Source organism: Lepidochelys kempii, chromosome 2 (assembly GCF_965140265.1).
Source record: "Lepidochelys kempii isolate rLepKem1 chromosome 2, rLepKem1.hap2, whole genome shotgun sequence".
Classification (NCBI taxonomy): Eukaryota; Metazoa; Chordata; order Testudines; family Cheloniidae; genus Lepidochelys; species Lepidochelys kempii.
Genome location: NC_133257.1, coordinates 83,874,332 through 83,891,430, shown reverse-complemented (window position 1 = coordinate 83,891,430; position 17,099 = coordinate 83,874,332). Strand labels below are relative to the sequence as shown.

At 40.4% G+C, this 17,099-nt stretch overlaps 1 protein-coding gene across 2 annotated transcripts in view; it reads left to right on the top strand.

The window, feature by feature from the left end:
- Positions 1–17,099, top strand: part of YES1 (YES proto-oncogene 1, Src family tyrosine kinase) — a 69,330-nt gene that overhangs the window by 38,777 nt on the left and 13,454 nt on the right. For both annotated transcript variants that reach the window (XM_073331443.1, XM_073331442.1), the window contains 6 exons: positions 3,547–3,646; positions 5,294–5,392; positions 9,460–9,563; positions 9,679–9,828; positions 15,071–15,226; positions 15,881–16,060. In XM_073331443.1, coding sequence (XP_073187544.1) covers positions 3,547–3,646; positions 5,294–5,392; positions 9,460–9,563; positions 9,679–9,828; positions 15,071–15,226; positions 15,881–16,060 — 789 coding nt within the window. The remainder of the gene's footprint in view (positions 1–3,546; positions 3,647–5,293; positions 5,393–9,459; positions 9,564–9,678; positions 9,829–15,070; positions 15,227–15,880; positions 16,061–17,099) is intronic.

Here is a 17,099-nt window from a genome sequence, read left to right as displayed (position 1 = left end):
CTTACTGTGGTAGTGTAGACATAGCCTTATAGCCCCCCTAAATCCGCACCAACATTGTTACTGTTTCCTAGAGCTGATCCTTATTGCCTCTCCCTCAAGATTATCAGCCTTAAAATGGGCAGCTTGCAACACAGAGGATAATATCCCATCCACTACTGACCACTCCTGATGACAAAATGCAGACAGTTCTAACCCAATCAAGGCAAAAATCACATCCAAGATTGAAAATGTTGCCTAATAAAGATTTGATTCCATCTTAGTCTAAAATTTGCTGTAATTCTGACCTGTCTTCTGTATAAAGTGCTTAGACCTGTGTGTAGCCTCTCAAAGCACACCTAACATCCCCTCTGCTTACTATCAATGTGTTGAAGCAGACTTACATTTTTCAATCCACTGTTGCTGAATTTTTTATTTTTATTTTTTGAGTCCTGATCAATGCATTCAGCCTCTACCAAGGAACTTTATGAAACCAATATATGCCTTTCCTTCGAACCTCTCAGGGAAATTTCCCTAGAGTGAGTCTTGTAAAGGCTGCTTTTCTAATTGCCATAGCCTCTTCTTGGAAAATAAGTCAACTACAGACCTTAATAACTATGCCACTTTCTATTGTGATCCACAGAGAAAAAGTGATCATGATACCCCACCCAAGTGTTATTCCTAAAGTGGTATTGGATTTCCACCTCAGCTGGTATATGCCCCTCCCTGTCTTTCCCAGACCTATTCCCATCCTAGGCAGGTAATTTGCACAATTCAGATGATAAAAGAATGTTTTTCTATTTAGAGAAGACAGGCTCTTTGTCGCTTATGGGAAAGATGTCTGGGAGAAAGTCAGAAAATCTTCAGTGAAATAGTTTTTCCATCACAAAAATGCCATATTGACAAAATTGAAATTTTTCACAAAATCATATATGAACGTTCCGTTTGGGGGGAAATTTTGATATTTTTTCTCTCTAAATGTCAGTGTTCTATTTTGACATTTTCAGAAGAAAACGTTTCAATTTTTTTTACTTCAAAATTTATTTTCTATAAAAAAAATTGTGAATGAATGAATTATGAATGAAATGTTTCAGATTTATTGAAGGAAACATTCTGATTGAACCAAAACTTTTTTCTTGATTTCATGTATGTAAAAATGTTTAAATTTTGGCTTTTTATCCTAATTCAGAATGAATTTTTTTTCCAAAGTCTCAATTTTTCACAGGATGGGGAAGTCCATTTTGTGACCAGCTCTAGTCCGGGAAAACTTAGATCTAAATAGGGTCTTCCTCAGTAGAATATGAGGTGCACAGAACTATGTGGCATCTTAGCTAGACTGCCAATTCTTGCAGGCATAAGATCCCCCTCAGAAGGCTGTATAGGCTTCAGAGTCCAAGCTCCATCCTGAGCCACAACTTCAAAGTGCTGTCTATCGAGCTATTTTCCCACCGGCCTGAGTCCATCAACTGAGGCTCAGAGTCTTGCTCCCACAGGCTCCAAAATACTATGTAGACATATATGTCATGAGAATTTAACAGTTCAGGAGAAGGAACTGAGGCGGTTGTGGAGGAGCACATTCCTTTATATAGATCTGGGTATCTGATGTATGATTCAATGTTTGGTTGCTCATGCGCCTACCCAGCAGAGATGCCTTCTGAAAGAGGTTTCCATGTATTCACTGCCAGAGCAACAGTCAAAGAACAGCATTGGTAAATAACTTCTTTTGCTGTGTGGTTTGCATTTGCATGCATTATTCTGTTATTTTGGTTAGTATTGTGTAGTTTAACTGAATTAATAACTTCCTAGTTGCGATAAATTGTACAGTTGATCATGAAACGTGTTGGCTGGCTGGTAAGCAATCAACGCATCTGTCATAATGGAACTCTAGAGTATTCACTTTTGTCAGATGTTGAAGCTTAAAATATAATCAGATACAGCTTGTTTCCTTATGTTTGAGCATCAGTTGTATATTTGTGTGAATGTGTTTAAAGTGTGCATTCTTGCCATTTTCATTATTTGGTGCATCACCTTGACTTCAGACTAAGCGAGTGGTTACCAGGCAAAACTGATGAAAATCATGTTGATGTCATTTGTTTTATGCACCATCCTTCAACTTCTGGAAAAATTCAGACAGCGTGCTCTATTTCTTGGGCAAGCCGTGGCCAATTCTCTATTCATAAGAGGCTAAATTCTTTGTAGTCTAGGTTGTTGTAGTTCTTTTTAAATCCTTTCATGACTGTAAATTTAATTTTCAGTTTTGCTTCTTTCTCATAATGTTGACTTGATTTGATTTCATGAATGATCTAACAAGAGGTCTTCCACGAATTTAGCTGAATGCCTCCTAGCAACTTTGATCTCTGCCTCCAGGACATACCAATAGTAGAAATTTGAGATGAAAAAGACGTTTTGGTTCATATAGCCTCTCATCCTACAAAATATTTGTACTTAGTTTTAAATGTGCGAAACAGTGGCGCTTAGAACTCCCTCGAGACTGTTCCTCAGTAATAGATCTGAGAAAGGTCTTTACTGATAGTCCATCTGTAATTTTCCATTCTCAATTTCATCCAATTGCTTCTGCTTCTATTCCTATTCCTCCTTGGTGTTTTACACCTTTCAAATATTTGTAGACTCTTATCACATCCCTCCTGTGTCATTGTTTAGCCAAGTGACATAGGGTATCTTTTAGGGCAAGACAGAGTGTTGCCTTACCACTTCTCACACCTCACTCAAAGGACAGACACGTTAACAGTCCCCATGCTTGGAATAACTGGCTAGAAAGGCTTGGAGGAGCAAATTTTAAATGGATTGATGCAGTAAGCTCACTTCTCTTATGAAAAATCTTATTCAGCATTCCCCCAAGGGTGATGCAGCTGTGCGTCATCCTCAACACCAGTCTCCCTTCCTGCTTTTTATGGCTGGGAGATAACATGTATGTTTTACTACTGTGTGGAATTATGCTATAGTGAGGACCTTTTTTTAAAGCATAATAGAATGAAAATGTTTTGTCCCCTCTGGAATTGGCCTCTTGTCCGGTTAATCCCATGCACAGATCTTGATATTTAGTTCCAGAAAAGTGGAGAATCCATGGTGTAATGTCTGGAGATGCTCTGCCATAAAACTAGTTTAATTTATAAAAATGTAAGTTAAAAACTTAAATATGATGATGGCTTTTGAATCTATTTTATGTTCCTTCTTTAAAATATATTTTTAAAAAGCAACTCTTTTGAGTTTTATCATTCTTGATGTCTTGTGTATAGTAAGCCCTGTATATGGTCTGACTGGAAGTACCACTCTTGATTCTCTAGTGAACTGCTGTAATCTTGTTTGTATTTTCTTTTTATAACTCAACTCACCTTATCTGAGGATTCTCTTTATGTAAATTCCCTCTTAATGAAAAGAAGTTAGCCAGTCTATTGATAAGTCAGCTTTTGCAGCTTGACAGGATCTAGTATGCAGAGAACATTTTGTTTGTTTTCAAAGCAAAATTGATTAGCTGCTGTCATAGACTGCTTTTTAAAAAAATTAATCTTAGTGGTATTGCTATATGATATGCCTTTTTCTTTTCATAAGGTGGTGTAACTGTTTTTGTGGCCTTATATGATTATGAAGCTAGAACTACAGATGATCTTTCGTTTAAGAAGGGTGAACGGTTCCAGATAATAAACAACACGTAAGTATTTTCTGTCAGAGACTTCTATAATTAGTGTTACTTTGGAAATAAATACCTTCAAGATACCTTTAAGATTTTTCAACAAAGAGTAGACAGGTTTTCACCTGATTTACAAAGCTCCATAAATATGGGCTTAAGAGGACTACATTAACATGCTAATTAGAGCTGGGTAAATTTAATTTTTTTTTTCCAATTTGGCCAGCAAACCAAAATTCAGAGAAAAATACTTGGTTTAATTCTGAAAATAATTTGAATTTGTCAGCAAACTGGAAAAGCCCAATTTGTGTCATCCACAAATGGGGGGGGAGGCGTTCTGACCTTTTTAGTTCAGTGTTTGCGGCACTTGCCTGGAAGTGGGAGACCCAAGTTTGAATCTCAACTCTGGAGCAAGGATTCCAATCTCCCCCTCCCAGGTGAGCATCCTAGCCAATGGGATATAGGATTTTCTGGGGTGGGCTGCTCTCAACCACTTCAGTTGAAGTTGTTCCACTTGTGTAATACTTAAATATTCATTGGGCCAAAGAAGGGGGGAAAATCTGTAGCCTGGTGATTAAGGCACTCGCCTAGGAGATATGGATTCAGATCCCTCCTTTGAATCACAGGGTTGCCAATCTTGGTTGGATGTATTCCTGCAGGTTTTATTACATGACATAATATTCAATTAAAGATTAATCTTTAATTCCTGGAGACTCCAAGACAATCCTGGAGGGTTGGCAATCCTAGAACTACATGTGACAATATGCTGAATTCATATAATTCTCTGATCTAAAATTTGTACACAATTTTATTTATTTACTTTGTCCCTCCCTTGTAGCTCAGTGTGTACATAAAGGCAGCCTGCTGTGGTAGCTACATAACAGTACTTAAAGATCTGGATTCAACAGAAAAGGACTAGAGAATTGGGTTCCATTCCCTACGCAGTCACAGATTTGGTTTGTGACCTTGGACAAATCACTTAAACTCTTTGGGTGAAGTCCTGTCCTCACACAAGTCAACGGGGAGCTTTTGCTACTGTCTTGAGTAATTGGGATTGTTCCTTGTCTAAAAACTGGGAATTAAAGGATGGAGAAAGCACTCTGAGATGCTCTAAATTGCCATAAAGTGTGCTAGCACTGGAACATCTCTTAATTTGCTTATCTATAGTTGACAGTTTTCTACAACATTATAAATGCATTCATCAGGGTTATTTTTCTTTTAGCGTTTTTTTAATCCTGTTCATCACGAGGTGCCATTTTTCCAGATTGTCAACAGTGGCAAATTGTCTGAAATGTATGAAAGTGATTAGAAGGCACTTCTAAAAAACCTTCCTAAAAATTTAACTTTGCAATATATAACTGGAACGCCAATATCTTTGCTTAATAATCATATAACAAAGCAGTCTATTACTCTACACCTTATATGTCAGTAAATGCCTTTCTCTTGTACATATTTCTGTTTTAAAATATGAAATGAAATTAAGATGTACACATGCAGCTTATGATGAAGTGAAAAATTTACTGGCAGGTACTGCATTCTAGTTGGGATGATTGTCCTCTAAATTTAATTTTGCATTGGCTAAAATTTGATCTGAGTTGAATATTTGTGGATGATAATACATCACTTTGTAAGAGTTTATGCAATTTAGAGATAATTGCTATTGCATTTCAGGGAAGGAGACTGGTGGGAAGCAAGATCCATTGCTACAGGAAAGACTGGCTACATCCCGAGCAATTATGTAGCTCCTGCAGACTCCATTCAGGCAGAAGAGTAAGGCATTATTCAGTCTTTTGTCAGTCACTTTTGCCCATAATTTACTACCAAAGAATTATACGTAGGAACTAATTTACTACAGTGCCATATAAGTAGCAGGTTTCAGAGTAGCAAGATAACATTTAATTTGGGAAAGTATGAATATGATACTTCTCACTAATTAATGGATGGGAATACTACTTAAATAGTAACAAGTATAGATATGTGACTTTTTAATGGAATGCATTAATACGTATGAGATTGTTTATATGTGTGTGTTTGTGTTTAAAAACCTGAGTATGTCTGAGTGTGAAGATAACTGAATTGGTATACATACCCTTCAATGTGTTATTGCTTACATCTAACAGCCATCTGTTTCTCAATCAAGATATGCACACTTTGGAATGCAGTTGATAAAATGTTGTTTGTTAACTAGGTGGGCAAACCCAACAGACTCCATCACCCTGATAGTGAGTGAACTCAAAGTTCTAAGCAAACATTTTACATGGATGGCATTCCAAAGCTGTTCAGGGTTTAAAGCCATTGATTCCTCCAAATCTCTGGGACAGATCTGTGTGAGGGGACAGAAAATTGCTCAGCATCCCCAAAGATCAGTGAGAATTGAGGCAACATTACCATTTTTACTGCCAGCACTTCTTACAATTGAGGACAGACACAGCCCATAATCTTTAATGTAGTAGTTAAGGAATCACCTGAAGTTTCTTTAGGGATTCTGAGATGTCTCAGGTAGAGCTTGTTTGCTAGGTAGTGGGTACCTAATTATTGCGTTAAGACTTACAGAGCTCTGCTGCCTTTGCCTCCACAATGCTAGCAGTGGGAGTGTTTCCCAGCTTTCATTGCCCTGTTATGTGGTCAGGACTCTTCCAGTCCTTTTCTTCACACATCTCACTGCACTTCTGGGAAAGAAGCCCAATTCCCAGCTTGCTTCCTGAATCTCAGTCTGAGACTTCAGTATATCACTATTGCTTCTGCTGCCACTACCTGGCCCTTTAATATTGAATAGCAGCTGCATCAGAGAGAGATAAGCATTTGTTCTTAAAAATTAAATCTTTCAGCTGCTTACAAAATGCTGCTCTATATAACCAAAAAAAGTAATATTTAAAATTCCTAATTGAATTACTACGGCTGCAGTGCTGCACCTGTGATGGCCAGCAGTAGCATCAATGGAGATGCTAGTGCTGATATATCCAAGTTTTGGGGATTGTTTCTAGAAGTGAGATGTTGCCCAAAGAGTTACTCTTGGGGGAACTCTGCATCACTGGGCATGCACAGAATTCATGGCCCCCGTAGATTTCTTTGCTTCCCCGCAGAAAAATTATTCCCCGCTCTTGCAGCTTCCCTTTGCTTCCCCGCAGAAAAATTATTTCTGATGGGGAAGCAAAGGGAAGCTGCAAGAGTGGTCACACGCCCTTCTCCAGCAGTTCAGGAAGATCAGTTTGAGTGCCCAGAACAGCCAGCAGAGATGTAAATAACTGCCAGGGCAATGGGGCTGGGTAGTTAGAGATACACTCTGTCCTTCTTGCTCACTGTTGCAGCATGTTCAGTGTGGAGGGGCAAGGCTTTGGGGTGTATCTGAGGAGGTAGGTTTGGGGAAGGCTCTGTCCCCTCAGGCAGAGTAGAATGTAGCAGCCTGCCTGCTTAGTGAATTGTTTCCATTGTTCATAGTGAATTCCCCCAGGAGTATAAAACAGGTGTAAAAATGTCCTTCACAATAAGGCTCCTTTACACCACTCTGGCAGTGTAAAGGAGCCTTAACTCTGACCTCCTTGCCCAGTGCTAACACCACTCTGACCTCCTTGCCCAGTCTCTGAGGAAGGTCAGAGGAAGGTGTTAGGTTTGATCCTGGGTTTTGTTATGTTCTGTTAACACATCAGAGGAACCTACAGCTTACAGAGGGAGGCTTCTTTTTCTATATTAATATATACAAATTATGGGACAAATTATTTAATCAATTTGTGAGCACCTGTAGGATAATAGGGTTGTAAGGAAGAGCCAGCCATGGATTTGTCAAGAATGAATCATGCCAAACCAACTTAATTTCCTTCTTACACGGGTTACTGACCTAGTGGATAGGGGGAAGCACTAGATGTGCTATGTCTTGATTTTAATAAGGTTTTTGTCACGGTTCCACATTACATTTCTAATAAGCAAACTAGTGATGTGGTCTAGATGAAATTACTATAAGTTAGGTACAGAGCTGGTTGAAAGACCGTATGAAAAGAGTAATTATCAATGGTTCACTGTCAAACTGGGAGGGTGTATCTCGTGGGGTCCTGCAGGGGTCAGTCCTGGGTCCAGTGCTTATTCATATTTTCATTAGTGACTTGTGGAGAACATACTTCTAAAATTTGCAGATCACGCCAAGCCGGGAGGGGTTGCAAGCATTTTGGAGGATAGGATTAGAATTCAAAATGACCTTGACAAATTGGAGTTGGTCGGAAAGCAACAAGATGAGCTTCAATAAAGACAAGTGCAAAGTATTTCACTTAGACGGCAAAATCAAATGCACAACTACAAAAAGGGGAATAAGTGGCTAGGGAGGTAGTAATGCTGATAAGGATATAATGCATTATAGTTGATCACAAATTGAATGAGTCAACAATGTGATACATTTGTGAAAAAAGCTAATATTATTCTGAGGTGTATTAACAGGACTGTCATGTAAGACACAGGAGTTACCATATATACTCGTTCATTAGCCCGTTCATTTATAAGCCTACCCCCCAAAATGGATAGGTAAAAATAGTAAAAACTGTATGACCCTTTCATAAGTCGACCCTATATTTCAGGGGTTGGCAAACTTTTTGGCTCCCAGCCCATCAGGGTAAGCCGCTGGCAGGTTGGGACGTTTTGTTTACCTGGAGCGTCTAGGCATGGAGCCCCTCAGTTCCTTGTGGCCACGGTTCGCCATTCCCAGCCAATGGGAGCTGCGGGAAGTGCGCGGCCACAAGGAACTGATGTGCTCCATGCCTGCAGACGCTCCAGGTAAACAAAACAACAATGTATTAGATATTCAATTCAATGATTTCATAGAGTTTAAAATCAAATTTTGGTGTAGACCCATTTATAAGCCGACCTCTGCTCTTCGATGCATCACTTTTTTACCAAAAATATTTGGCTTATGAACGAGTATATACGGTAATTATCCATCCCTCTCTACTCCGCACTGGTGAGGCCTCAGCTGAAGTACTGTGTCCAGTTCTGAGTGCCACACTTCAGGAAAAATGTGAATAAACTGGAGAGAATCCAGTGGAGAGCACCAAAAATGATTAAGCTTTAGGAAACCTGACCAGTTGTTCTCCCTGTCCACTGAAAACAGGACAAAAAGTAATGAACTTAATCTGAAGCAAGAGAGTTTTAAGTTAGATATTAGAAAAAACTTTCAAACTATAAGGTCGATAAGATCTGGAATAGGCACCCAAGGGACACTGTGAAACCTTCATCACTGGAGGTTTTTAAGAATAGGTGGGACAAACACCTGTCAGGGATGGTGTAGGTTTACTTGGTCCTGCCTCAGTGCAGGGGGCTGGACTTGATGATTTCTCAAGGTCCCTTTCAGCCCCTGTATTTCTATGATTCAATGAAATGAATAGAAAAATATAACCTGTAAAATATGCTAGCACAGTGCCTGTTAATTTAGAAGTCAGAATTTCTTTCCAGTGAATGGAAGCTCAGTCCAGAGATTTTGCTGTTCAGGGTGAAGTCAGATACTTTAATCCCTGCTGTTCCTTATCAGTAGTCCAACAGTTAGTAGTGGTATAGATTTATGAGAACTATATTTAGATGAATATCAGTGTTTGGGAGTTTGCATTATGAGCAGAAACGCTTTAGTGTTTGGCCTTCTGTTATAAATCACCATGTGAGTAATGATGATGAAGCAGCATTGCATCTGTATCTCAAGACCTTGCTGCCTATTTAGGTGTAAGGGCCTATGAAAGGCCCCTAAGATTTGAAAAAAAATTAAATGAAACTTATACAAGCAGAATTTATAGTGCTATTTTATGCAGATTATTACCACAGTATCTTCACTAATCTTATCAAATATTTTCTTTAACTTCTTCTAGATGGTATTTTGGTAAGATGGGCAGGAAAGATGCAGAGAGATTACTTTTAAATCCTGGGAACCAACGTGGTATTTTCTTAGTACGAGAGAGTGAAACCACTAAAGGTATTTTTTTTAAGCTTACTTCCTCTCTATAGCAAAAGAGTTAATTGTTTCATATGTGTACACTTTTTTTTTTTTTTTTTTTGGTAAGAAACAACATTCTAACTGTTTTTTCTAGGTGCTTATTCCCTTTCTATACGTGACTGGGATGAGGTCAGAGGCGATAATGTGAAACACTACAAAATCAGAAAACTTGACAGTGGTGGATACTATATCACAACCAGAGCACAATTTGAGTCTCTACAGAAGTTGGTTAAACACTATACAGGTAGGCTCAAGTCCCTACAGTCCAATACTAGTTTAATGGTTTTTACAAGAAAAGAAATTTGAATAAATGGTACGTGGGTATGTTTACATTGCAATGGGCTCACTCAGGCTTGAGCCCAAACTCCCCTTTTGTCTACACACTCATCTCTCAGGCTCGGACCTAGGAATCAAGCAGGGACCAAAGGTTAGCCCTATTACTTTGCAATGTAGACACAGCGCGCGGGTGTACACACACACATCACCTCGGGACCCTGGGAGTCTGACAAAAGTATCCCATGGAACAACTTCCATTGTCCTTTCTATCCCAAAAATCTCCTGTTGACTCCAGGGAAATGGAGGCAACCCCCCTTGGTGTAGTGCAGCAGCTCCATGAGTCAGCGTTTAACCTGTCTGTTGTCTTCTGAACACTGAGCTGCAGACATACCATCAGAGAGCCTTCTGTGTTCGCAGTGGAGACAGATCAGAACAAGTCTTTTGCAAAGTGCACTGCTTCATGGTCATGGGTGTACAGCCAGATTTTGGTGCATCTCTAGAGCGAGGCGAGCAAAAGAGTGGATTTTAGTAAGGGTACCAGGAATGACTACAGATACCAGCAAATAACAAAGAAGCTGGCAGCATTGCAAATTAACCAGAGCGGGTTAAGTGGCTCAAGACTGAGTACATGAAAACAGGAACCAGAACGGTACCTTGGACAACTTGCCAACATCATGCCTGTTTTATATGGAGTTTGACTGGATGCTGGGCACTGCACTGAACATGGAGCGCATCATGATGTAGTCAGCCAGAATGGTGCCCTTCTAGCCCCAGAATCCAACATTAGGACTGATAGGAGCCAGCAGCAGGTGCCGAGTGAGGACAGTGAAGTGTCTCTTACTGAAACTGTGCCAGAGGAGGTTTTGCAGTAGGAGAAGCAGCAACACATCCTGGGGCCATACTCAAAGGAGCAGTTTGATTTCTTCTCTTCTCCCCGCCCCCCGTGTCCCCCCGCCGAGGCACAGCCCACTGCGGAGCCTGCAGCCGACACGGAAGGGACAGAAGCTGCCCCTGGGCCTGGTAAGTTTCTGGCTCCATTTTAATGTTGTATTACTATAGGGATAGGAGGTATTTCCATCCTATGAACCAGTGCAATAGTTATTAAAGGACCCAGCTAGTAGTGTATATCCGCTAATGGCAGATTTTATGTCACCAGTGGCTTGGCTGCACCCTTTCCTACCTTCCACTATGTGGAGTTCAAAATGGCATGCAAACAATAAAAACATCTTGAAAGTGAATTTTTACAAGGGCATTTCTATTTCTTAAAAGTAACCTTACATTGCCAGGCCTATAAGTATGTGGCTCTGTAACCGCTCAACAGTGTAACGAGTCGCCTGAAAACAGTGATCTGGATGGGTGGATGGGGCCGGGGTGAAAGGGAGTGAATGTGTTCCATTTACAAATCTAGTCCATTTCAATTAAAGGTCCATAGGTCCATGCAGTCCATAGGTGAAAAAATTCATTTGCTCCAAATTCAAGTGGGGTTTGAAATTTTGTCCAGAAATGGGGGTGGGGGGAGAGACAAGGAGACTGGCTGTGGAGTTCTGTGTATTTCCATACAGGCTAAGCCATATGAAAGCTAATACATCATCCTGTTGAGTCCCCTTTATGAATTCTGACCCAATCCCAGATGCTGATAGCTGCAAACTTTTCCTGAAGCGGGAACTCCAGATAGGCAGTCGCATTTTGGGGAAGGGCATATTTTCCACGGCCACCCTAGTAGCTGACCAGTCCACTTCATTCATAGATGAGCTGTTCAGTCACCACACATTTGAATACTTAGGTGCATACACTGCAGGTGTCCCAACAGTAGCTTGAAATAAAATCTCCTTTGCCAATTGGGCACCACAGCAACTGTTATCTTCCAAAATGTGGAAGTCCTGAAATAATAGAAAAAGCTTTTGTAGCATGGCTGTTGATGGCACACACGCCCCCCCCAACCCAAGTAGTTCTGCAATTTTTAGAAAACAAAAACAGCTTTGAATTTTTAACTTATCATTGCCTCTGCACTTCTTTAGCTGAGATTAACCAGGCAGTGTCCAGGGAACTTCTGTGGTCTGAAGCATTCCTCTTACAATATATTAAAGTTCAGTTTGGAAAAGTAAAGTTTTGTCCTTTGAATTTCCACAATTTCTGTGCTCCTGCAGTGAGCTATTGAGACAATAGCCCTCTGTGTCTTGTCCTATTCCAGGCCCCTTGACCTCTGCTGGCTCTGGTACCTCCACAGCTCACCCACAGTGCAGCAGACGCCCGGGTCAGTGTCGTCATGGACCATTCCAAGAGGAAGCATTTCCGTGATGAATTTGTTGTTGAAGTTCTGGACAGGGCCAACAAGCAGGTCCAGTACTATAAACAGAGAGGAACTTATGGCTAGAGGAGAGACACGGTGAGAGGAAATGGCTGGCTGTATAGCTTGAGGGCAGGGTTTCAGTGAGAGAGCAGGCGCTTGCCTCGCAGTTCCTGGAACAGGAATGGCAGATAAGGATGGAGGACAGACCTCAGCAGAAATAATTGTTTGAGCAGCTGATATCACTAATGGTCACGAATAGTGGCTCCTGCTGCATCACCAATGCCACAGCCTCAGTCCCCCTGTGATGCAGTCTAGAAACAGCTTGGAAAACTCTATGGCTGGGTGCCCCATGCAGTTGAGCCCCATGAACAGTGGCTAGGCAGGGTTATTTTACCCCATGCGGTCCTCCATATTGGACCCCCTCCCATATGGATGCCTCCACCCCTACTGCCAAGTGCACGACAAACAAGGAAAGGAGAATGGGGGGGCAGGGAACATGCAACAGTAAGGGGCTTCTGTCTTGTAGATGGTTTCACTATTTGCAGTTGTTCATGCACTCTGTGTTTTGCTTTTTCTTAAAGGTTCTGTTATTGATGTTTGGCTTGGTAATGGCAGTTGGCTGCCTGGCAATGGGCAAATGTTGTACTTTTCTAATACATGTTTATAAATAAAGCTTTTATTTAATCAAGAAAGTGTGTTGCTATCACTGCATCACATCATACAATGTGTTTTTAAAATAATAAAGTTAAACACATGATCGGAGCAAACACCATTCCTGAATGTGATTATCTACATAAATCTATATTTCAACCACTTCCTTGCATCAGTCCATACTGTGAATCAGCCCCTGGCCCCCATTTCATAAATGGTCACCTCATTCATAAATACACTGCATGGCAATCAAACCCCCACCACTCCCCAAGCACTGAAATCCCTCAGAATCAATGACCCGCATCCCCACCCATCCACAAGCACATTCAGAAAGGTACTGTTCCCCCTCTTCCATTGTGTCATGTAAGTTCATAATGTGAGAGCACAAACCATCCCCAAATTCTGTAGCCTGGGTGCATCAAGCTCCAGCTGTGGTAGGTGCACTTTCTGGCTGAGTGCCAATTCAGTGGCCTCTTACTGTCATAGTCCATTTAGGGGAAAATGGCTCACCTCTGGTTTCACAAAGATTGTGAAGAGCACATCACAATAATTTGGACAATACTGATGACCCTGACATCCAAATGGGTCGGTAGACAGACATCTCCACAGGATTTTCAAATGAACATTCCACAACTGTTGTACACCTGCTGACCGTCTTTTGCCAGCGCCTCTGAAATCAGAGTATTGTTTCATAAGTCAAAGCAAAAGAGGGTGGGGGGACATGGCAGGATTCCCCAGAATAATGGTAGGGACAATAAGTCAATTTATGATCATGTCATTTGATGGGAAGAGTGTCCCAGCCTGTCCATAAATACAGACTCTTGATGGGCGAAAAACCCTGGCATCATGATCTTCCCAATGCAACTCTTGTTGACATTCCATAAATCATCTTCTGTGGTCCATGAGGGCATGCATAACAAAGGAGTAGAACCCTTTGCGGTTTATGTACTCCTGTTTTTTGAGGAGGGCAAACTGTAAGTCCCTTCAGTGGTTCTGGTGCACTTTGGAAACCCCATTCTCTCAAAGTCAGCAGTTACCTCAGGATTATCTTTTATGCCCACATGGGGTAAACCACACGTCTGACTGCCTCAGAAACTTCCACTACCACTTCAACCACAATCGACTTTCCGACACCAAACTGGTTGGCAACAGACCTGTCTTTACGCTGGAGGGTCAGGACAAGCTCCTTATGAACTCCAGAAATGTAGCCTTCTTCATGAGAAAGTTTGGGACCCACAGCTGGTCATCCCAGGTCTGCATGATGATGTGATCCCACCTGTCTGTGCTTATGGCTCTGCACAAGAAGCGTCGGTTTGTATAGGGGGCATCAGTGGCTATACCGAGTGTACTGAGCAGCATCAGCCAGCGCAAGTCCACAATGCCTGGGTAGACCTCCACCTGCTCTATCCTAAGCCCTGTCAGGTGCCTTTGGTGGTTCCGAAAACACCCAAAATGTCCACTAGAGCCTTATGGATGCTCTACCTGTTTCCTGACACAGGAGTGAAAGTGCAAGCCAGAGAAGTTCTTCAAAAGGTGCCACCTCCATGTTGCTGGCTTTGGTAGCTGGGAGTGCATAGACAGTCTGCTCAGTAGCCTGTGGTGTTGGGCTGTTCAAACTTCCTGGAACATGCAGGGTGGGCAATAAAGTTTTCCCACAGTGCTAGAGCAGCCACGTTTTGTGAGGGTGCTAGGGACTCTGGGGTATGGCCAGTTTGATTTGGGTTTGCACGCTGCAGCGAAGAGTCTTAACGGATTAATGACAGGTTTCACAGTAGCAGCCGTGTTAGTGTATATTCACAAAAAGGAAAGGAGGACTTCTGACACCTTAGAGACTAACAAATTTATTTGAGCATAAGCTTTCGTGAGCTACAGCTCACTTCATCGGATGAGCCGTAGCTCATGAAAGCTTATGCTCAAATAAACTGGTTAGTCTCTAAGGTGCCACAAGTCCTCCTTTTCTTTTAACGGATTAAGAATCAGTGTGGATGCTGAAGCCCAGAGTTCTCTAACATGGCTCAGCTGATTCAAGTCCCACCAACCCTGGGCGTAAAATTGCAATGTAGACATACCCTATGTGGCTGGTGATATTTTTGGAAAGTGTGTTGATTTATTTTTTTTTGTTGTTGTTGTTATTAATAAAGCTCTTTTTAGCAATGGCAAAAAAAATGCAACAGATAACTTTGTTAGACACTCTTTGTATTTTATTTTCTTTTATCATAGTCTTTCGCATATTATTTAACTTAAATGATTTCATTTTCCAATTATCCAGAGCATGCTGATGGCCTGTGTCATAAACTAACAACTGTGTGTCCAACTGTGAAACCCCAGACCCAGGGACTATCAAAAGATGCCTGGGAAATTCCTAGAGAGTCTTTGCGGCTAGAAGTTAAGCTGGGCCAAGGATGCTTTGGGGAAGTATGGATGGGTAAGAGTATGATATTTGCACCTATCCTGTTGCAATTATTTATTTTTACCTAAAATATCATAGTCTGGAAAGATAATCTGATGAAGAATTGAAGGCAAAATTACTAATAGCAGTGATATGTGTCAAGGAAAGTGCTTTCAATGCAAAATTTCCTGTAATTTTTGGATATGAATTCACACCATGAATTATGAGCTTTAGCCAGTAGCAAGGACTCTGGGATTAGCAGGTATGAAGCAGTCCAGCCACCATAAAGGAAGAGTGAGGAGGTAATGGCAATCACGGGTATGCTAGGAGGAGAAAAGGTGGCAACAAGAAGTAATAAATGGAGGAGACGACCCCAACAAGCATGAGGGGAATCAGAATAAAGCTCATTTGAAAACTGAGCTTTAATAATTCCATCTCAGTTGTTCACATGACTACACAAAGAATTTTGTTTTGTAATTTACTAGATCTCCATAATTAAATTATGCCCTCATTACATGTATTTGGTACTTCTGTATATTTATATATAGTAAAATTCAAAGCTAATTTTCAGTATAGTTCTTACTGCTTTATCCCCTTAAAAAAAAAATGAAACAAAAAGAATAAAAGCAGTTTCAGTTGAAAACCTTTTAGAAGCATAGCTGAGGCAGTAAAATGTACTTTTTTCTTTAGGAACGTGGAATGGAACCACAAAAGTAGCAATCAAAACACTAAAACCTGGTACAATGATGCCAGAAGCTTTCCTGCAGGAGGCTCAGATCATGAAGAAATTACGACATGATAAACTTGTTCCACTATATGCTGTTGTTTCTGAGGAGCCAATCTTCATAGTCACTGAATTTATGACAAAAGGTATGTGATATTAACTGGAAGGCACTAAATTTAAAAGTTAATAAAAGTCCCAGTAACCAAAAAAGGTATATTTTGATTCATGTTGAATACTAATATGTGTAAACCTAGCCCAGCATGTGAATTTGTGATTAGATTTTAACATATGATAGGTTCTGAAATCATCTTTGTTGGATCTGATGTTTTTTTCTTAATTTTGTGCTATCATGATTTGTTCAAATCTGCTATAACCTGTTTCTTTACTGAACTAAACCAGATGAGTTTTACAAAAGATCCAGATTTTTAGTTGCTAGGATCTACGTGGCAGAGATGCCTGTTAGTGGCAGAAGTCTTTGTAATTATCCCATTGAATCAATAAAACTTTTTGAAATTAAAAGAAGCACTGTTGAGGCTAGTAGGGCAAAAGTTTGATCTACTTGCAATAGTTCTGCAAACTAAACAGTAAACTAAAATTGTTTGCTGTGCTCTTTCGTCATCTTTTTTCCCCAAGCTACCCTTCGCCCCAAAAAGAGAGAAGTTTAAGGGTTCAGGATGTGTGTAATAGGCTTTAAATGTTTACTTCCAGCATTAAACAATCTTTAAAAAGAACAGGTCCCAAATCAAGTACTTTAATTTTTGAAGAATTTGATCTCTTGTGCTTATCTTGGAGAGAGTTGTGGCAATGTTAGGAGGATAGAAATCAGATTGAAGTCAGAAACTGAAATTCTAAAATTTACAAATTATATTAAAGCGCATATAGCATATGAAATATTTTTAAAGTTTTGGATCAGGCCAGATAGGGTGGAGAGGAACTGAAGATTTCAAACTTTAAAAATAAAAACAAAATGGAAATGAATGAAATGAAGCAGTCTCTCTGATGGCAGATCTTAAAACAGCCTTGTAAAATCAGGTTTCACTGTTTAGAATAAGCCATTTATGTATTTATTTACTTACTTGAGATGGGATGGTACAAAGCAAAAATTAAAACTTGAATTGGAACATTGCCAAAACAAAGTAGGCTTACTAAAGTATTTCAAAAATCAACTGTGCAGTTTTCGATATT